At 36.4% G+C, this 23,527-nt stretch overlaps 1 protein-coding gene and 2 long non-coding RNA genes across 3 annotated transcripts; 1 reads left to right on the top strand and 2 right to left on the bottom strand.

The window, feature by feature from the left end:
* Positions 1-11,051: 11,051 nt before the first annotated feature.
* On the bottom strand, positions 11,052-22,255 carry LOC143199844 (uncharacterized). The gene is made up of 2 exons (XR_013006558.1): positions 22,062-22,255; positions 11,052-11,362 (listed from the first exon to the last, which is right to left on the bottom strand). It is a non-coding gene; the product is annotated as an uncharacterized LOC143199844 (long non-coding RNA).
* On the bottom strand, positions 12,593-13,086 carry LOC143199850 (uncharacterized). The gene is made up of 3 exons (XR_013006565.1): positions 12,946-13,086; positions 12,818-12,882; positions 12,593-12,730 (listed from the first exon to the last, which is right to left on the bottom strand). It is a non-coding gene; the product is annotated as an uncharacterized LOC143199850 (long non-coding RNA).
* LOC143199840 (uncharacterized) lies at positions 19,835-20,901 on the top strand. Its single transcript, XM_076409966.1, has 2 exons — positions 19,835-20,250; positions 20,560-20,901. The coding sequence occupies exons 1-2, from the start codon at positions 19,982-19,984 to the stop codon at positions 20,756-20,758; spliced, it is 468 nt and encodes a 155-aa protein (XP_076266081.1). The 5' UTR covers positions 19,835-19,981; the 3' UTR covers positions 20,759-20,901.
* Positions 22,256-23,527: the final 1,272 nt, after the last annotated feature.

The following is a 23,527-nucleotide window of genomic DNA, read 5'->3' on the forward strand; positions in this document are numbered from 1 at the left end:
CTCTTTTCTGCTTTGTTCAACTTTGATTCAAAAACTTCATCCGTCATAAGCTCGCGTATCTGTGGACCTAATAAACCGACATTTAAGTCAGCACAAATATTCCATAAGTACTGGGAATATTTAATTTTTTCGAGTAACATCACCAGGTTTCCATGATTTTCCTTCATATACGGGCATAGATGGGTATTTATTACAATTATAGAGTAACACTGCTTTCAAACTTATTTTTGAGGCGTCAATAGAAAGTCTGCATTCACTGGAATTTTCCGGAAAACTCAGTTCTTGAAGAAGCCCTGCAGCATCATTATAATATACCAAATTATCTTTTTTAGAAAGGCAACCTGTAAAATATTCTTGTCTTGTGTGAAAATATGAAACTCTTGTGCTTTTATCCAAGAAATTCCAATGTTTTAATCTTGATCCGAGTAATTGTGCTTTAGATTTTGAAAGCCCCAAGTCTCTAACAAGATCGTTTAAGTCACCTTGTTTAAGTAAATAAGATTCCTTTGATGGGCTTGAAGACCCAGATAAAGTGTATGAAGATGGAAATATACCAGTAGAAAGAAAACTTGGTTGAGACTGTAGATCAAAGATATTTTTAGTTTCCAATTCTTCGTTATTATTTGGTGGAACTGGAGGTTAAAGTGTCATCACCACGAGGAATCGGTTTCTTAGCAGATGATATTAATTATATCATGCAAAAATAACAATCATTTTCATGATTTTGCGGTTCACTCCAAATCATTGGCATTGGAAACGGCATGGATTTGTGACTTCCCTCAAGCCAGTCTTTCAACGTTGTTGAGCAACTATTGCAACATATATTTGGTAGCCAATTTTTTATCTTTCTCATCAATAGAAAATTCAAAATAGAGTTGAGAAGCTGTTTTAACAATATCTGTTATGGCATTTCGCTGTATTTTTAGAGTAAACTCACCACAAATGTAACAAAAACTGTCTGTAGAATTGTTACAAGTTCGTGGCGGCACTTCATAATCTAAAATTAAATAAAATGTATTTTAGGACAATTTTCAAATTTCTATTTTATATTTATAGAATCTGTTTATGGAAAAAAAAAACATTAACTACACATAAAATACTTCAAAAAGAATAGAGAATATGAACTTTAGCAAAACTTGCCAAAATATTTTATACAAAACGTAAACAAATAAAGACTAGCTTTCAAATAACTGTTGTAAAGTTACACCTAATACTACCATAAAAATCACATCCGACACTCTAATTATCTTCTCATGCAACTCCCCAAAACCTTTTTTCTATGTATAAACTCTGTTTATGATATTAAAGTTTAAAAAAAAATTGAAAAAACCTAAATTTTTCAAAAAAATAATGTCGTAAAATCTAGACGTGATGGAAAAAATCGCCCAACAGGAATAGATTCAGAGCATTAAAATCTTCATATTTATGACATCATTTCTTGAAGGAGGATTTCGTTGCAGACCAGTGTTATAAGCCAAGAAAACTGGTACCCTAATAGGATCAAAATAATTCAAGAAACAAAAAGATTTACGAGTTAGAGCCGTGGCATGAATAGCATTCTAAACAAAGCAAATGAAGCATTTTTCAAGCCGTAGAAATATTGGAGGCTACTGCCTCAATAGTGTAGTGGTTAGAGCGTTCAGCTCAAACGCGGAGGTCGCGAGTTCGATTCCGGACGAGGGCAATAACTTTTTGTTGTTTTTCAAGTTTGGTTAGAACATTTGTCAAATTACCTAGGCTAGATGGCGGACCCCGAGGCTTAAAGCGTCACCGTTGGGATGCAATCGGGAATATGTTCGGAAGATGATGGTGAGTATATTATACAGATTTTTATTTGAATACGTGTATATTTATGTAGGTAAGCTGATGATGTTTTACAATCTCAATTGTTCCATTTTGTACAAGGATTTTTCATCATGTGGTTTTTTCGCTGCGTTCTTAGGATTTAGGTCGCAAAAGCAATGTCATCCAGTGTCTTATACCTTTCAGCGCTACATATATTTGACCTTTTGCAAAATTGTTCTTACCTAAGTCAATCACGGCCCTTTTTAAAGTGGCGCCCTGGAGTTGATGTACCGTTACCGTCCAACTGAGGATTGGCGGCAGCATTGTCCTTTCGAGATCCCCATACCCTGTATTTACACTGAAGCTTGTTGACGCGGCGGCTATATCTAGTAATCCATCACTGTTTTTTAATTTTTTTATTTACTTTAGTACCAATAGTGTCGTAACCGAATTTTATATACACTGAATCGGTAACTCGCCTAACTCTAATTGAATACGGCGGGAGTAGACCACTTAAACACGATTGCCATTGCTCCGTTGGCTAGGCCCTCAATAACATAAATGTTATGTCTTAACATAATTCTAGACGCTATAACCAATTACAGTGTGTACATCAAGCGTTGCAAAGCGTTAATGCGGTTTGATTGAAGCAGTTTATTCGTTATTTTAGCGTTATAATAACCTACCAATTTGACAGTTATGAATAATCTAACTGCTGCACCGTCTGCAGATTCATCAACCTGTTCAATTCTTCGCCTTTCAAACTAATGCTAATTGATGGTGAGATGGTACATAGAGAATTGTCGCCATAAATCCATATCTGCCATTAATCATGGGATCTATTCAAAGCACCGATGGCCTTTGACTGGTGGTAACTGCATAATGTCACCAAACCAAAGAGTAAATTATTGTTTTTAAACTCCTGGATATATAGAAGTAATATATAGTAGGAAACAATCATTACTCCATCCACTACTAGCCATTTGATATAACGTCACTTACGTCTTTCCAGTTCCAATTGTTGTACACTCATTTTGCGATACGTCATCGTAGAACATTTTTCTGTAGGATGCGAAAGAACTGAATGAACCGTCCTACCAGGAATTTGCCGTGCTGCAACACCCGTTAAAGTTGCCACTTCTGCTTAGTTTGGTTTCACCATAGTATCCACAGTTGGAGCATAACATCGTCTGACATGTTTAACTATCAATTTTGGCAGAAACATTCAGGCTTATAATTCCACTTATAAAAACTTTATCAGGCATAGCGGTGTGAATGTTTCAACAGATAAATTTTGTAGCAGAGGCCTTAACTCTGTCGACGTAAGAAACAACCCTCTGCTGTTTAGCCCTCTTGAATTAGTTCACATTCATTGCAGAAAGGAATGTTTATAATGTGTTTATAATATAGTGTTTATAATGTAATAGTGAGTATGAAGAACCCTTGCCTGATTGCCTGATCTGATTCGCAATCGCGTAATTGTATGAATCTGTTGCTCTCATTTTCGTGATATCTCATTTCAAGATAACTGTCATCATTGGTCTAAAATGTATTTGATACGGTTTTGTAGTAAAAAACAAATTCATATAAACTTATTTCTGTGTCGTCCGGTCTATGTTAATAGCGATCAAATCACTGAATCGAAATAGTCTTTAACGTTTAAGAAAACAGTTTTTCGTGTGCAGATTTTTAAAGCTAAATAACAAAGAGGGTACACCGCTTCTGGAGCACTAACTAACCGTTGATCAAATAGCCACTGAAACGGAAAATAATTGTTTCCATACATCACTACTTTGGCGTTTAGATTTTTGAACTGTTCTTTGTTCACATCTCTGCAGTCGTTAGGTTCATATTTGCTAGTGTGCTTGGCTATATAGTAGGGCAACAACAGTAATAGTACGATAATGTTGTACTATAGTATTGTTTCCCAAACTTACAGAAGTACTGGATTATAATTATTAATCATAGTTTCATCTGTTTTTCTTTGTAGTTCACAAAAACGTCCGTTATTGCGAAGAGTGTCCAGATTCTAGACATTTTGCCGCGGTACCTATAGGTCTTTGAAACGACCGCCACCGACTTCCAAACCTTTATAGCATGTGGTTGGGCAGGTGGTCGCGGTACTCCATTTATTTGGGAATATGAGAACAACATACCAACTTTTAATCTGAATGATCGATGACATAAAAAAGATAGTATGTATTGGGTTCACTATTCTAGATCTTTTATTAGCGTTAAATGCTTTTCAAGGTATAGAAAAGCTCCGCGGTAATCAGCGGTATGTTGATTGTCATTAAAATCGAATCGCAATATCAAAGCCCATTAGGTGGTAAAGAAAGCCCCAATAAATCCTAGTTGGTGGCTACCTAGGACTCTATTTCTCTATTAAATACATTAGTGTATTATTTCTAATCCTCTTCAATATTTTACATACATGACTACTTAGGGTCGGTCAACACTCGTTGACAGAGTTTCTGGATTTTCCAGGTTTGTGAATCTAAACCACTATGGAATGTTTGTTAGTTAAGGCATTTAACGTATTAGGTTATAAATGTTTAATAAATGGCATATACTGCGTTCTTGAATATAGATTATTGTATGTCTCTGTTTTTCTATAATGTGATTCTGCGAGCACGCAAATGATAATTGGTTAAGTTTCGAAGCAAGCTGATATCTGTTAAGCCTTTATTTTTGATATAAATAAGGTTTTAAGAAAGAGCCAACTGAGGCGACAATCAAATATAGGCCACAAGAATTTGTGTTCAGGATTATTGATTATATTATATCCACCGATCGATAACGTGCTCACTCTAGGACAATTCCTTATCCTACAGAAGTGCACGCTGTTAGATTTGTTAGGAGAGAACGGCAATTCGTTTGTTTTTGACCTTAATGGAAAGGAATTAAGAAATGTCGTATAAATGTTTAATAAATGGCATATACTACCGATGTAGCGTGAGTTTTATTTGTGGATATGCATTCATTGAAGCTGAATTGTATGATTCGTAAGGAAGTGTTGAGAATTTTTAAAATGTTCCTTTCTTAAGTACACTCTTCGCCATATTCATGTTTGGGTTGCTTTGTGACTTAGAATTTGTCTTTTTTATTGAGCTCGTTTGGCAGATACATCTTAGAATACATCTACTGTAAGTTATATATAAAGGATCCCGTTTCATGGAGTGAAAAAGGTTTTGATTTAAGGTTATCACTGCCACTAAGAGGGTGAGATTGGACAGGGATGACCATCTATGAGGAGGGGCTGAGTAGGGGTTTTTGCATTTAGAGGTCCCTGTAACTTTGCACTAACTTCAAACTAGTAATTTTTGAGATTTTATCAGACTGTTATTTGTTTTTTATTTTATGTGCTGTTATTTGTTAACTACTTAATATTTTTCTAAAATACTTATGGAGTTTAATAATCATCTGTTCTCAATTTTTTTCCTGTTAATTTGTAAAAATTATTAAAATATGACGGAGAACAGAGTATCTCAGGGGGTGATACTATAGAGCTCTATAAATTCAGTAAATTATACTGGAAATCCAAACCCCTGTATGGTAATGAAGTAATATTGGGCCTTGTTGGTGCATATGCTCTTCGTATTCCAGGTCACGATATTTAGAGCTTGCGCGATAGATATTTCAAACAAAGAAAGGGAAGGGTTTCCCTCCCTGATGTCATGTGGCCCTCGCATTTGACAAAACGGTGACAACTCTTGAAGGTGGATCAAGAACGACTACCTGAATCAAGTAGTACTTCTACTTTTGCTTCCTACCTTTGAATAGACCGTAGATGTCTGTTGGTTCCATCAGACTCCGATAGAACCGTTCGTGGAGTATGCCTACCAGGGAAACCACGTTAAAAAAACGCGCCAAGTACACTACCTCATAGGTGGTGTGGAAATGTATACATATTCTATAGAATCTAACTCGTTCGACTTATAGAATCGTCATTTATACGACATATGAATATCATTTTAGATTTAGAAATATCTGAGAAATGGTAATTCTTAGGAAGAACTGTAACAACCATTTCTCAATATATTTTATTTTCTATAGCTTCTCTTAAGGCTTTGCTATATTTCGGGCAGCCTCCACTGTTTGTTCCGCGATCCTTGGATTCTCACAGGAGACTTCGAGATTTCGCCTCCATACATTTTGTTGCAATATCACCATCCTTTCTAGTGGCCATATATCGATCCATCTTCTTCACATTCATTTTGCAAAGGTCCGACCCTCCAATATTTCCTACATCTCCTTACGTCAATCCGCCTCAATTTTTCGCGACTTCAACTCGGGAGTCGTACGTCCTCCAGGAGGGCTGATTCCTTTTGTTCAAGTGTAATCGTGCCTGCTTGTTGTATATGTTTTACTCTAAGTTAAGTCCCCTTTTCACCAACGAGGGTCTATCTGGACTGAACCTAATGTTTAACGTGAACTCCGAACCATGGTCCTCGACACCTACCCTCGATCCTACCTGCTAGTTTCTGATCATGATTTCTCGTTCTGAACATAGCTTTTTTTCCAACAGGGCTTAAGTTTGAAGATTTCCACTCTCATCGTTTCTTGTTCTTCGTTACTGCAACTGTAGAGCTTAAAGCTAGAGTCACAAAATAATTATATTAATGGTTCTTCTTCCTCTGTTGACAGAGTTGATGATGTGGTCGACTGGGGGTTTCTAGTCCGGTCAAATTACTCAATATTTTCAGGAATATATTCTTCAAAATGTCTGCTTGATGATCAATCAATGCTGTGTAAATATTATTTTTGAAGAAAGATTTCTGATGATTGCAGAATGCCGTTTAATGCAAGGAAACAGCCAATATTTACTGAAACTCACTGATTTTATTTGTCAGTTGCAGTATATTAGTGTTATTTCCTTGAAAACGCTTAGTAAGATCGTTTATTTTAAAATATGCTGTGGATATGTGTCAATTTTATTTTATATTATCTTTATTAATAAAGTTTCATGCATGATTGTGTGACTGTATCTGTAGATACCTGAAGACTACAAAAACAGTTGCCATAATAAATTAAAGAGGTATGCTCGGCACATAATTAATTCTTCAAAAAGTTTTTGAAAAAATCGTGCTTTCACGGGTCTTGTTTTGATATAGTTTACCACTTTTATTATTATGTCCATCACAATATTTAATTTAGACGTAATGTTCGTGTTTGCAGTTAGGGCCTCTCTGTGTATGACACACTGTGTTCATTTTACTTTTGGAATTTTGGTTTCGATGAGAGAAAATAATAGTAGTCCTACATACTTTCCAGGCATAGCTCGAGCGCCATCCGTACACACACCCACGCATTTCTCCCATTTAATATTATTTTCGATCATGGACTTTGAATAAATTACATACTTTCATCTATTTTTACTCATACATCCTTACTTCATACATTTTTCTGCAAAACAGCAAATCCTCACACACATGTGTTCAAGTATGTTCCAAACGTAACATATTAATTAAGCATTATCGTTACTATTAGCCACTTCACCCAATTGCATGGCAAATTCATCTTAACATCTTCTGGCATGTCATGAATACAGCGGCTATTGTTAAAAAGAAGTGTATTTTTATTTCATTAGCCACCGATACTCTAATCATCACTGATACAATATCAATCGTTGGCAATCGTCGTGCAGGCAAAATAAGTTACTCTGCAATTTTGTGACATCGGTAACATGGCGATGCTACCTTGTAGGAGGCGAGAAATGCCAACGGGGAACACCTAGGTGGGATGAAGAAAGGATCCTGTCGAAGCAGATATGAATGTGGGCGAATCCTCGTTCAGGAGGGGAAGATTAAAATCAGTTAGCAATTAGAGGAATATATTTTAGATATTAATGTTTGTATTTAAGGTTTCAAGTAAGGTTTAGCACTAATACTGGTTAGTGCCCCTCAAATAATGAAGGGAACTTCTGGTAAATTATATTAAATTCCGTTAATTTGCCTTTAAAAATTAATTTTATTTAGTTAAGATTACAGAGAATGGAACGGGTGTATCATTAGGGTGTTAACGCTCTAAAGTTCTTTTTGAATTATTTTAAAATTTATTTTCATTAAAGAGATGGGTCCTATTTTCCTAATTAGTTAAGTCTTTGTTAATTATGATTTTTTGTAACTTGCGTTGTGACAATTTAATATAGAAATTGTGAAAGCCAAAGTAACATTACATCAGCTTTTAACATCAACGTTACATATGGAAGGAACTATAAGAACAGGATTTCTTATTATAACCTCTAACGTTATAATAATCAGCATAATATTCAAGTTTATATATTTATTGTGCTGACCGGGTATTAAAGATCATATAACTGGTGATATTAATATTTAACCTGTTGCTATTTTTTTTGTTTATATACATGGACTATAATAAAATACATGCTTTTCACTGAACATTCTTTTTATTGTGCTAAGGTTTAAATAATAAATGGGTAAATAATAAAGTTCTCATGTAATCATATCTTGCTCCGTCGTCAGCATCTGATGCATCATATCATCTCTGTTTCAATAACATTCATTTAGAATAGGTTAGATGGCTATTTTTGAAAAACTACTTTATGACAATTCTACGTAATTACACGAAATTAATTTCTGCAAAAAAAATTGAGGTATGAAAAAGCGGTATTTTAAATGCGTGGACATACTGGACCTGCATTGATACAAATCTTATTTATACATTGTTTTGATAGTTTTTTGTTATAATTAGACATTCTAATGTGTATCGATGGAGCTGATAGCCTCTAATGTAATATTCATACATAAAAACTGCAAACAAGTCATATATTTTTATTCCAAAGAAGAAAAATATGATTAAATCTTACAAGGCAGGAACCTGCCAGTATAATCTGAACATCGGCAATTTATTCACAACAGTAAGGTCATTCTAATTTATTTGCTAAATACCTTTATGTCCAGAATGCAATTAACCTAACATTTGAGGTGAGGCCTCATTAGTTGTGTATTTAGTAATTTGTCTTTTTTCAGTTACAAAATTTTAGAAAATTATAATTAATATATAATGAGCCTGGTTTACTCGCCAAGTGTGCATCAACTCAGCATCTGTTTCTTCGAATGTCAACTAGACAAAGGAAAATGGGATTCTAACTGAACTCCATATATTTTCAAAATACAAAGATTCAAGTCAACAAACATCAAATTGGTTTGTTGTAAATCGTATAGTTTGATGGGTTATACTTTAATAAGTTAAGGATAAATGACACATTGATTTCAAACAATAATTTCATACAATGTATAAACTCACATGTCAACACTGAAGTCAAATTAAGTAAAAGGAACTAAGCATAGATCTAGTCTAAGAATTCATAGAAGTATCTAATGTGTTAAAGCACGTCTAAACGCAGATTTTATTCTTGATTGATTAATTATTGCAGTTACACATGCTTATAAAATTGTAAGATTATTAAAATAAAATTTAAAATTACATCATATACATTAATCTGAACCGACATATGAGGATATTCCATCCAGGATTGTATCCCTTCAATTTTTGTTTTAATTCTGCAAATTGGATTAAATTCTATACCAGATTCGTTATATTTTCTGCATAGTTGACCCTACGAAAGTAAAAGTACAAGTAAATATGATTCAAGATCCTTTATGGATGTCTCATCAAAATAATAGCTCGTTGATCGACAGCATTGTAGATATAGATAGATCTAATTGAGAGGGGGCTTCTAAGTACTTTCTTGTTTCTGCTTTTCTTTTCAAAATTATTTCATATTCTATTTTTATATCCTATCATATTACATTTTCTATATTATAGAGGACTAACAATATACAAACAAATTTTAACTCGGTTCTCAATAAAATATATTAGGTTCTACGATATTAGGTTAATTTGTGAATTCAAGATAATTTATTCTGTTTATATTCTTCAAATATGGGTATAATTTTCAACAACCGGCAACGTTACAAATTCAAATCGCTGGTGACAGATGCTATTGCATCTGGAGCAAGTATTGGAGTACGAGGTTGAAGCGTTCACGTGATACAAATACAATACTATATAATACTTGGATACAAAGGCGGGTTCGCTGGGAATTATACACCTGTTATGTGTTATGTTCCACAATATAGTGGTTCGGATAGAATGCATTATTTTACTGACAACTTTATTGTTACATTTATAAAACCTCCAATTAAATGAAATACGTGTAAGTATTATTTGCTTGCTTGTCATTTTACTAATTAATTTTTTTAACAGTTTAATCTATTATCAGGAAAATGCCACCATAAACATATAACCTCAACAGTGCGCGGAACATAGAGACACGACGCAAACGTGTTGAAAGAGCTCATCAGTCCGCAGAATAAATCACAGCAAGCAACGGCTCGTATATCATTTCTTTGAACGTGCACCCGATATTAATCATTCAAAATTCAAGTTTGATTGGGCATTCAAAAGTTGCTATCTGGGCAATGCGCCGCCATGTATATCAATATCGTCAGGTATTATAATTTCGCAATGAAACAACCGGCATGAGCTTGGCCTGACATCAGGAACCACCTATTACTCTTCTGATTACACCCACATCATCTTCCATTCTGTTTGAACCCACATCGATTTTGCGATGCTACACATTTGGTCATCAAAAAGAATCACCGGAAATATTTTTGAAGCAATTATTTTGACTGAAAAATGTATAGGAGAACCTTCAGAAGGCTACAGTTTTCCATTCATTTAGATTTCGCCATATCTATAAATAAGTCTCAAGGCCGTTTGTGGTTTACATTTGAAAAATCCACGTTTTTCTTATGGGCAACTACATGTTGCATGCTCAAATCTATGTATCTCCGATCATATATTAAACAGATTAACCAAGGATATTATTATACACCGATTAGTGATTAATTGAATTAAAATTGAAAATGTTTACCATTTATAAAATGAAATATCACATGTTATTAACTAACAACTTTGTCACTTACACATTTATTACAAATTTGTATATAGGATTAATAAAATATCAAATTTAATAGTTTAATGTAATTTAAAGTATATCTTCACCACAACATAGGCAGAACTATTGCCTAACTGGCTGGTAACTAACAGTACGGATAATTAATTGCACTGACGGATCGTAGTACTAATAAATAGCACAAATGAGGTACCGATAAACAATTATATTGATAAGTCATTTTATAGGAAATGTGTGAGTCAAAATAAATTGCATTTTGTTAGGAAAGGATTTTATAAAACTGGTTTGGTGAAGGTGATTGAATAATTAAAACACACGATGGGTTCAACTGAGTCGCTCTATATTTACACTTTACAGTCAGTTCGGTCAAAGTCACAACACAGACTGAATCAAGATTTGCGTCTCGTCCGGGTGGCTTTTAACACGAGTATACGCCGTGACGTTTCTACATTTTATATTTTTAAACGATTACGCTAACGCCTTCTTATTCAACCATATATATACAGGAGGCCGTCACATGTAGGCGCCACCATCTATTTGTTTAAATATCGAACATTCGGCCATCATGACCTCGCAAGACTTTATCGCCGACCTCCTCTGCATCCTTTGACCTTGGTGTTTCCCATTGTTCTATAATTGAAACAAAATTCTTAATATTTGTATACTTAGTTCACTTATCCCTCTTTATTATATTCTATTTTTGTTTGTTGTTATTTTATTATGCTCATTATCTGTGTCCATCGTGGGCCACAAATGACTCGAAATTGTTTTTCCGCAATGTAATATGCAGAAATGCCACCACATAATCCTGGGTTTAGAATTGGTCCACCAATTATTACTCTTCTGTTTACACCCACATCATCTTCCATTATGTTAGAACCCGCATTAATTTCGCAACGTTACACATTTGGTCATCAAAAAGAATCACCAGAAATATTTTTGAAGCAATCATTTTGACTAAAAAATGTATAGGAGAACCTTCAGAAGGCTACAGTTTCCCATTTTTAATGGTTTAAATTTGGAAAAGGTATGTTTTTCATATCTATGTATCTCCGATCATATATTAGACACATTAACCAAGGAAATTATTATACACCGATTAGTGCTTAATTGAATTAAAAATGAAAATGTTTATAATTGACATTTATTATTTTAAATATTATAGTTAATAATAATTAATTATCTACACTACCTACCTTATTTATAAAATTAAATGTTACATGTTATCAACTAACAACTTTATCAGTTACTCATTTATTACAAACTTGCATATAAGATTAATAAAATATAAAATTCAATAGTTTAATGTAATTTAAAGTATATCTTCACGACAGCGTAGGCAACTAACAGTACGGATAATTAATTGTACTGACGGATCGTAGTACTAATAAATAGCACAAATGAGGTACCGATAAACAATTATATTGATAAGTCATTTTATAGGAAATGTGTGAGTCAAAATAAATTGCATTTTGTTAGGAAAGGATTTTATAAAACTGGTTTGGTGAAGGTGATTGAATAATTAAAACACACGGTGGGTTCAACTGAGTCGCTCTATATTTACACTTTACAGTCAGTTCGGTCAAAGTCACAACACAGACTGAATCAAGATTTGCATCTCGTCCGGGTGGCTTTAACACGACTATACGCCGTGGCGCTTATACATTTTATATTTTTAAACGGCTAACGTCTTCTTATGCAACCATGTATATACACCTAAGGCCGCCACCTAATTGTTTGAATATTCAACATTCGGCCATATTGACCCCGCAAGACTTTATCGCCGGGTCTCCTCAGAATCCCTCGTCCCCATTTTTATATAATTGAAACAAATCTCTTAGCACTTGTATACTTAGTCGACTTACCTCATTTCCTTCCCTTCTTTATTATATTCAATTTTTATTTGTTGTTATTTTATTGTGTGTCCAGAGTGGGCCATCTGCTCTACAAGAATTTGTTAATCTACCTTGTTCTACTGATCTTTATTTACCTAAGTCTCTGTAACAGTAAATATGAGTATATGTCATGCTGAAACGTTATATTAATCTTATATGTGTTTATAAATAGTTGCTACTTTCCGGCTACCTAGTATGTTTTTAGTAGGTTAATTAAACCTGCTGTGCTGCTGGCTTCCGATTCACTGGGTCCACCTTTAAAAATTCTTAATTATTCGGCTGAGACTCTTGCTTTGTAATTCTTGTATTCATTAATACCTTCCAGTGGTACAATTGCATACCGGTCATTACCTATGCCTTGGTTATTTTCTAGGATCCTCCGAATCAAATCCCTGTCTTTCTATTTAGTTTCGACTCTGTTCCTGCTCCTGATTATAAGACTAGATCAACTGGTTTATATTTTCGGCTATGTCTCCTTTGTCAATCAAATTGCTTCTTCTTTTGTTGGCTTTGCTTATTCATCGTAGCTGTAGCTTTTTCTTGATCTCCCTTACGATTTATTTCTGGTTCACTGCCAACATTAGTTTGTGTGGGGCGTTTTCCGTGTTGTTTATCCATAACACTATTCGTGGTTCTTTTTCGTTCCATTCGTGCTTATTTGTAATAGATATATTAATTCCGTTCAGTAATATTTGATTTATACCTTTCAACTTGACCATTTGACCTAAGGGGTGCTACAGTGTTTGTTTTTGAATTCTATGCAAAATTCTCTGAAATCTTTGGACTTAAATGCCTTACTTTGATCTGAAATTATTCTACTTGGGATTACAAACATGCTAAACGAATCACGCAGGTTATGTACTAATTCTTTTGTGTTAGTCGTTTTAGTTGGTCTGGCGAAACACAACTTCGAGTAGAAATATACAATTGTTATTATATATGCGACTCCGGAGCCCTTTACGAACGGACCCACATGAATCTAAGTGTCTTCTGTCAGATTTATGACTTGTCTCGATACAAGAGCCAGTATAGAAAGGAGGAAGAAAAGTTAGTAGAGGGCGCTGTGACTTGTATAGAATGGGTATAAATTACCAGGGATCAAAATAAAGCTCTTTTGTTCCAAGGCCATAAGTGGTGTATTAATTCCGTCCCGTCCCGAGTCATAAGTGAATCGTAAAATCTTCTGCGGTTCTTTTTTTATAGTGTGAAGAAAACCTTTCTTTCCATGTTTTCCTTGTTACAAGAATTAATATATTTTTTATAAACCTTGCCATCTTGTTGAACCAGAATTTTATTAGTTTTTCCCATTTGACCAATATCGTCGTAGTATTTCCTCATGAAAGAAAATCTAGCAGATATGGGTATAAGTTTTTTTGTCGGTCCGCTGTCTGCGGTACAATCTGTGATTTTTCTCGACATAAGTGTTTTTCAATTCTTTACCTACGTTCTTTTGATTTAGTCTGTTTTAATTTTTCGTAATTCTGCATCTTGTGATTGGAGACAATATACCCAGTCGTCTACGCAATCAATTTTGAGGATGTTCGCTGTTTGTACGTTTCGGGAGAGAGCATCAACATGTACCATTTGGTATATGGTAGTATCCTTTTTGCTAAATGTCAGCCGGACAGCGCTGCAATCTGTCACAATCTTGAAGTTGATGACTGTCAAGTAAATATTGAAACGTTTGATTGATTCTACGACTGCAAGGGTTTCTAGTTCACATCAATGGTACACTCTCTTCTTTTGTAGTAACTCTACTATAATACATCACTGACTTCAAGTTGTCGCCATGTTTCTACGATAAAATAGATGTGATACCTTTTGAACTAGCGTGTGTTCAGCTCGGTCAATAGTCCACTGTCAAAAATGGATAGCTAAGGTTTTTCTGTCAGGATTTTTATCATTTCATTGAATGTTTGCCTTTGTTTTTCTTCCCATTTAAGCAGTGTGTCTTTCTTTAGCAACTAGGCGATTTGTTTATAGTTTCTGCACTCATTCATTTGCTTTTCCCGTATTTCATACCCCCTGATTACAGTTTGTTTTGATATTTGTGAGTCATTTCAAACATTGGTTCTGCTGCGAATACTGTGGAGGTGATTTAATTTTTGGAGGAATTATTAAGATTTGGCGCATGCACTTCAACTCTCACTACTGCTGTAGTGTTTAAGGTGATTTCCACGGTATGTACCGTTTGTACCTTGGCACCTTGTGCTCATTTGCTTGATCGTTGCTTTTCGTTTCCACCTTGTTGCATTACTTCGTCACTTTTCCTTCACGAATTTTCATTTCTATGTCGCCATAATTGATTATCTGTTGACTTATAATAATGTTTACGTTACCCATTTCTGTCTTTACCAAATGTGGTGTGGACTCCAGGGAACCCCAATTAATCTTTTATCACGCGCGTCCGTTCTTTGGTTGCCAAATCCTTTGATGTATGTGTCCGGAGTTTCAAGTCGTAGATTTAACCTTCTCGCTAACTAAAAATTATCGTTCATTTGGCTGCCTGTATGCAGATATACCCGAAATACCGCGCCCTGTATTTTGACTGAAATGAAGTATGAATCGTTTACTTGCCTGCGGAGGGTTTTTACAGCGGCTCATTTTACGAAGCCAACACCATTCCCCGCCCTCTCAATTGGAAACTGTACGCCTGCTTGGCTGCGACCGATTGTGGGGAATGAGGGGTGTTTCTGTTCGGTACGTCTGGGTGGTTCCATAGTTATAGGCTTGCTACTATTGTTCAACGAGTGTGGTATACCTCTACACATTCGAGCCATGTGACCTGTTTTGTTGCATATGTATGCTGTAACTGGTTGCGGTCCTGGCCCTGAGTCGTCCATTTCGCTGATGAAGCCCTGAAATAATGCTTATAGGGGTTGGTAGTTGCCGGCTTTAGCTGGTCCGTGGAGTGACTTGGGCAACCCGTCTATAATATAGGTTACCGCATTTGACCCACTCAGTTCGCATTTCTTTGTGAGAATGTTCTTTATATCGAACTAGTACACCATGGTTTCATCCGGCAGCTTCTTCTTGGTTAGCAGTCTCCACATGTCTGGAAAAAACTTCACTCAGTGCAAGTTTCGACCCCTAGTACTCGTCTAGAGAGTTGTACCACACCTTGGATAGATTGTGAACTAGGTTGGTGACGCCTCTTCTGACCGGGCTGCTGGAACTCCCCTTGAAAGTGGACTGGTAGGGTTCCCTCGAATAGCAACTAGTTTGTGGGTGTTGCAACTATCTTGGTGGCCTAACTCGTGATGCTCTCCTGTTGTGGCCAGTCTTCATAAGATTCGGCCTGGTATGGCGGCTTGACTGATACACATCGTAGTGGTCTCCTGAATGATGATCCCTCTGATGATGGTGGGTACTCATCGTAGTTTGAATACTGAGTGACTGGTACCCCCTTGGGTGGCCGGTGTGCTGCTCCCACATTGGCGTTGGCTTGTTATTAATAGATCTTCCCAATGTTTCGCCTCCTGAGATCAGTTCGAGGGTCCTTCCTATGCTGCATCCCAGGGCAGGTATCTTGTAGGAGCTTGAGGCTCGTAGTATGCCTGATGCTGGGGTAGACTGGTCTGTTGGAGAGTCTCGGCTGCGATATACAATCGGATGGACGCCTCCCCGGTCGTGGCTGACTGACGGGCCTCGGTCGTTGATGTACCTACCGACTGGAGTTCATCGACCTGGTTGGTATGTGTCGCTATAGGGTAGGCCTCGGGCTACGGCCGCTGCACTGGCTTCTAATCAGCGCACCTAGTTGTCTCCCTCGAATCACGGCGAATGCGTAGGCCGGCGTCTTCTAAGTCATAGCGTATCTGTAATGGACTTACTGGTCCCTGGTCACGATTGATGCATCGCCTAGCGTCTTTCGATCAATGGCGTTCATTGATCGTCGGCGTACCTGGGACAGACCGGCTTGTCCCCAGTTGCGGTAGTAGCACCAGCTGGTGTCTTGGTCGGCTGGTTGCCGTCCCTCCATTTGTTGGTTCTCTTGTAGACCACGCAACTCTTCTTCCTCCCTAATACGCTCATCGGCGTCTCTCCTCCGTTCGTTCGCGTTTGAGATGCCTTGTTACCTCGTACTATATTTTTCCTTTCTTCCCATTGACTTCCCCTGGTTCATTTTCTCAACGGTAAAGTCACTGGAAAACTGATCTCGTGGTAATTCTGCTACCTCGGCTACGGTCCCGTCTTTTGTCTTCCCTGAGTTCATTCGGCTAGCTGGGCGTTTCGTCGCGCTCTTCTTGAAATCCATAATGTGACGTGCGAGCTCCTAATCCAATACCAACGATAGTGGATGTTCAATGAGATAGTGGAAAGGTGGACATGCAAGATCCTTCCACTAGAGTTGCTTGCTCTAGGGAAGCTATGGCACACTAATGGCACGCGTGTGATAGTGACGTATACGTATAGCCTAATAGTCGATTTCGTTGAATCAAATGTGCTTTGAAGTATGTTTGTGTTATATTTACGATTTTTAATATTATTTAATACGGCTAGTAGTTACTTATAGTAGTCGCAATTAATTTGATAGAAATAAATAGTTGACATGATTAAGTATGTTAGTCCAAGTCACTAGATCTGCACGTTTAATTGTTTTCGCCCGATGTTGCTTGGTAAATATCACTAAGGAAGAATTAATTGCGATAACATAGTTACTAATTACTACAACGGGAACATATATTTGCATACGACACACCGAGGAAGAAATTGATTTGGAATAAAGTTGTTCCAAGTATAGTGGGTATGAAGAAAATAAGGACATTTCATTCGTAAATTCAACTGCATTACTCATCAACAAGACTTGTGGACTAAGAGCGGTTTAAGATCTTTTGATAATGTAATGACGATAGTCACAAAAAATGTCAGCCTCACTTCGTCACAGGCTTTAAAGAAACGAAAGTTTGATGCTTTGTTGGATGGAGTCAGCTCGGTGTAAACTACTTACTATGTATAGCTTACTAATTTATAACAATGTGCGTTAGTTGAACCGCGAGAACGTTTTTCTAAGATTTGTTTATTGCTTGGAAATAATCAGACTCTTTTTGCAAAAAGTCCGAATAATTGAAGAATACCCAGAGGCGATGTAATATCGCTTACACAATTGATGTTTCTACATACATACACCAGCGATTTGTAACGATCTTGAGGCAGTCGAATTTTACAGCGTGGAATAACGGTCTACAAAATACCCAGAAATATAAATACCCAGATGTTGAACAGAGACGGGGTGCAAGTAGCGCCAACTATTACACGATAACGAATATCTGGAAACTCCGAGACGTTTATCTGGGATATTATAGAAGGGTACTTTCATTCCTTTCAATGACTGGCCAGCGCTCAGTTCAGACGTGCCACTGTCTGCTGCAAACTTTTTTATCTATTTGTAAATTTACTTTTTATATTACATCAATAAAATATCGGTCACACCCATGTAAACAACCACTGATTCATTTCATCTTACCTCCATTCAAGATTCAAATAAAACAATTATCATCATGGTAGATCTGATTTGCGTTTTTGAAGCTAAATTTATGCTTTCATAGACGATATTTTGACAAGAAATTTATTACAAGTATTTTCCAAAATTGAAAAAAAAAATAATTCAATCAAGGTTACTTCGGTTGGATTTTTTCAATTCCAAGAATTATCAGAATTACTCAAGTTCATTATGTACCCTGATGTGATGTCATTCGATAACATGGATTCAAAAATTTATCGAAACGAGGAAAAAGTTGAAATCAATTAAAATAGAAGTACTGATAAACAATATAAGTAAAATACCAATAACGAAATAGTGGAAGCGTGGAATTCGTTACCAGACACATATGAGAAGCTATTTTACGCTAGCCCGTGTCATTTTAATCATATTTTCATCTACGATAATTCCTGTCATTATTTTCAGATATATATAGAGCGTCAAGACACATGACTCCAGTTCAGCATGCACTCTGCTAAAACTAATATCACTGAACGCTATCATAAGTTATTTGTCGTCTAATCTGCAACAACAGATGGTACACTTATATTACTTCTGATTTCAATTACGTACGCGTGTAATTTATTTTTATACGTCTGTACAATATTTTATGTGATAAATAAAGAGTTGATAAAAACTTGATAGTATTTTCTATTATTTGTGTCCCAATAATCACGAAGATAAAATTATTTGACGGCATGTTTGTGGATTCACTAAACATTTATTTAGAAAAATTAGACGTTGATGCATAAAAGTTTGCCACCCCAGCTCTAGGGTAGTGCTAAACTCACAAATAAATAAATAAAGTTATGCGCTCATATCTCCAACCTCCGACGGTGTTCAACGTACAATGCATACAAGGGTAGAAAAAGTCACAAAAGCACTAGACACGCTGTCACAATTCGGTGGCGTTTATGTATGATTATAATTATTAACATACACCATAACCACAACTAAAACGTTTTATTTATAATTTTATAGTTGTAGCCACAAAATGCTATTATTTTTCTTTAAGATCATGCAAAAATCTAAAAGGTAAAGGCCCAACAATACGCCGTTGGTAATTGTCTCTGTTTCTGGGTACCCGCAAAGGCGCAGGCCGCATGGTGCTTTTCGTCAGCGCAATCAAAGGGTCGTGCATCGAACGAATTTAACGTTTCTTTGGAGGGGTTTGCTGAAGCCACGGCCAGGTGTCACGCACGATAATATGACAAAAGTTCACGATATCGTACTCACAGATCGCCCGTTGAAACTCTGCGAGATAACAGAGACAGTAGGCCAACAAAAGACTCCGTGCACGAAATTTTAAGCATGAGAAAGCTGTCGGCGTGATGGGTGCCACGTTTTTTCACTTTGGATAACAAGCGTAACCGTGAGACCAATTGAGAGCAGTGTTTGACGCAGTCCCAAAATGGGAGGCAGCTTCGTGAGGTGATGCAGTCACGAATTCGAATCTGAAATGATAATGTTTATCTCACAGATGGCTAGTAAGAGGTAATTGAGAGGTGATATCTTAAAAGAAAAAGACTCACGGCGAGTTCAGTTAGATAATTTAATGAGGAAATTTAATTAAATTCGCACAGTTTCCATTAATTCTTCTTCAATTTTAACACAGCTCGGCCCCGACCTTCATAAAATCAAGACGTGTTTTTTCCTTCCCGAAAACGAGTATCTGTAAATATCAAATAAAAATACATCTATATATTTTTTACGGCCAACTTCGGTTAACGGTTTCAAAGAAATTCCAGGATACGGTAAAACGGCCAACCCAAAGTGAAGGAAATACGTGCTCTCAAACAAAAGACGTTCTACGTTTTCCAAAAAAGGGAAAAAGTGAAAGTTAGTGAAAAAAAAACATTTAATTATAACATCATGGACAACAACATGGATTTGAATATATTATTGAAAGAAAACAAGGAATTAAGAACGAATAATGAGCGTCTGAACCAACAACTGTTGCAATTATCTAAGGATATGGCTGCTATCCGTTTGCAACTGCAAGGTCACACGCAAGATACACCAAAAAGGCATACTAATTATGCAGAAGACTACTACACGGATGAAGACGAACTAGCATTAGAGGTAGGGGAACAGTCTGACTGGACCGAAGTAACAAACAAGAAGGATAAAAAGAGGAAGAAGTCTCAGATGACGCCTTCGCCAATCGCAAAAAGTGGTATAAATATTAAAAAAAAAAGAAGCAAGAAGACAAAATCCCTCTGCCCCCTCCGATCAAGGTAAGCAATGTTGGCAATTTTAATTTATTTAGATCAGAAATAAAGGGAGTAGCCTCTGACCGAGTGCAGTTTAAAGCTTTGTCTAACAATGATATTAACGTAACCCGTATTAACGTATTAAAGTAAATACGTGTTCTCATACAAAAGACGTTCCACGTTTTCCAAAAAGGGAAAAAGTGAAAGTCAGTGAAAAAAAAAATTTAAGTCAAAAAGAAAGTCAGAGATGACACCTTCGCCAGTCGCAAAAAGTGCTATAAACATTAAAAAAAAAGAAGCAAGAAGACAAAATCCCTCTGCCCCGTCCGATAAAGGTAAGCCTCTCACCGAGTGCAGTCTAAAGCTTTGTCTAACCATGCCCTTTGTAATTAATGAAACGCACTACAGAAATTTAAAAAAGCTCTCACTGAGATGAAAAAAAAAACAATTAATTCAATTAACTCGAATACCACACTTCTCAGTTAAAAAGTGATAAGTGGTATAAAATAGTCATTAGAGGATTACCGTCCACAACAAATCAACACGATATTAAATCGGAATTATGGGCTTGCGGGCACGACGTAGGTAGTGACCGTCACGCCTATAACGAAAAAGAAAACGAATGTAAATGGTGATAAACAAATTAAAACTTTTACGTTGTTTTACGTAGACATGACACAAAACATAAACTTGGATACATTAAAAAATTTTGCAATAAGGAACCAAGATGTGTGAAATGTGCCGGCAAACATCACACAATTCTATACAGAAAAAAACGCAATAGTGTAGCGACATGCGTGTTGTGTAATGAAAAAGGTCTGCAAAAAGAAACCGCAAGACCATCGGTCAAAAATATAACCACCACCAAAATATCAAATGATAAACAAATAGATACGAAACTGCAGAAAGCCGCGGCCAACGAGCCAACTATCGTCGACATGATGAAATTGCTCAAAGAATTCCAGACTGAAATGAGACAGAAATTCAGTCAGTTCAGGGTCGAAAAATTCGAGAAACTTGATTATTTCACTCAATGGATGCCCGATTGCTCAAGCAAAATCAGCTAAATACCTTGGAATCCATCTTGACGGTAGATCAAATTGGAAACATCACGTTAGACAAAATGCAAAACACATTAGAACCAAAATAAAACGGCTCTACTGGTTAGTCGGAAGGTACTCTCAACTTGATCTAAAATTAAAGAGGTTGATCTATAATACAATTATAAAGCCAATTTGGACCTATGTGGTGCAAATATGGGGTTTCACTAAATATTCAAATCAACTAGTCATACAACGCTGTCAAAACAAGGTTCTTCCATTGATTACCAATGCCTATCGCTATGTAACCAACGAAGAACTGTACGAAACCTGGAAATTAAATGGATTTGAGAAGTTATGCAAGATTTCGCCTTGAATCACGAAAGAAGATTACTAAATCATACTAACGTGGAAGCAATACAACTGCTGGACAGCGCGTAGAATGTCAGGAGATTGAAGCGAACAAAACCATACGAACTTATATAAAGTGTATACATTTAGTGTAAACTATAGCTATAAGTTAATAATTAATAAATAATTATAATTTTATAATTGAGGAATATATACTGATGTATTTTCGCACTCGTCTTGCTTGTTAATTAATCTAAGTACATAGGAAGAGTAGTAATAAATTGATTGTAAATTAAAATTGTACTAAGGCTATCTAATAAAGATGTTATAAAAAAAATTAACACTGACCGTGACTTTAGGCGAAAAACTGCGACAGGAACACTGCGTTCCGCAGGACGCCATTATCCAAGACTACGTCACGGTATGCTGCGAAGCTATATTGCACGGTAGCTATTGTTCTTTAAATCCACAATGTCTCGCCATGACTCACGTGGCCTTAACCGCAATCCAAAAGAGATTCTGTGTCGTTTCGTGACCGTCGACGAAATATTGATCCTCTGGTACATACCAGAGACCAAGGAATAGTCGAAACAGTGGACTTCAACCGGCGAACGTGCTCCGAAGGAGGTGGAGACTGTGCTGTTGACTGAAAAGGCTATTACCACCATTTTCTGGGCTTCACAAGGTGTGATCTACACCGACAACCTGGAGAGGAGCAAAACGATCACAGGGCTTGACTATGCCGAATTGTAGAAAAAAAGGCCTCATTCGGCGAAGAAGCAAGTGCTCTTGCAGCATGTCAACGCACCGGCTCACACCTCCGCACTCGCCACGGTCAAATCGGGCTACGAACTGTCGACCCATCCACCGTATTCTCCAGATTTGGAGTTGTGCGACTTTTTTTCCTTGTAAAAATGTTTTCTTTGAACTTGTAATAGTCAGTGGCCGGCCGGAAATATGGATCCAATAAGGAGGCCATCGCCTCCACGGAGACCCACTTTTATAGACCTCGAGAAAAAGCACTTTTCACATAAGCAATGTACTATAAACATTTATTATACAACATACGATGTTCTCTTTCATATTATGACGAGTCGTTGTCATATTAGGTAATAAAATCCTCTCCAGTAACCCTACAAGAGACACTTCCCCAGGATAATATGACATGAGAAAAGCCCAAGAAATTACCACCTGACCAGTTGCAACTCTTACTAGATCTCTATAACTAAATATGGACAGGGGATCGGGTTCGAAATTATCTTAATATCTATTTTAATTCCTGTTCATAAACCTGTGATATGACGGTGCTCACCTGTAGGCTACCGTACGGTAACACCGTATATAAAATATTGGAAAGCATGACCAAATTTTATAGGCCAAAAAGGCTTATAAACAAACACCACTAAGGGGATTTCCACCATCGATCATATTCTGCGAATAGAATGTGATTTTATGGATAGCTTAATGAGGATCACACCATCGCAGTTTTTCTGGCCATCCTAAAGGTATCCGACTATTTCAGCCTTTTTAAATATCTTCATTCTCTTGCCACATTCAGCCTCTGTTTCAACAAACTAATGGGGTACCGCAGAATTTTTACACCAGCCTTTTATGGTTTCTAATAGCAATTTAATTTTTTAATTCAGTCAGTCAAGTTATCCCAAGTCATGTTAGATATCGTTTATTCGCTAGCGATATAATAACATATTATACAGATAAGGACTACAAATTTTGAGCTCCGGTTGATAAAATATCTGAATCTGAATAATCTTAATGGATTGTCCTTCTGTAATGTGAATCTAGGGTCCACTTAC

The sequence above is a fragment of the Rhynchophorus ferrugineus genome, unplaced genomic scaffold (genome assembly GCF_030347505.1).
Source record: "Rhynchophorus ferrugineus isolate W39M unplaced genomic scaffold, kcgeb_rfMv2 rfM7, whole genome shotgun sequence".
Lineage (NCBI taxonomy): Eukaryota > Metazoa > Arthropoda > Insecta > Coleoptera > Curculionidae > Rhynchophorus > Rhynchophorus ferrugineus.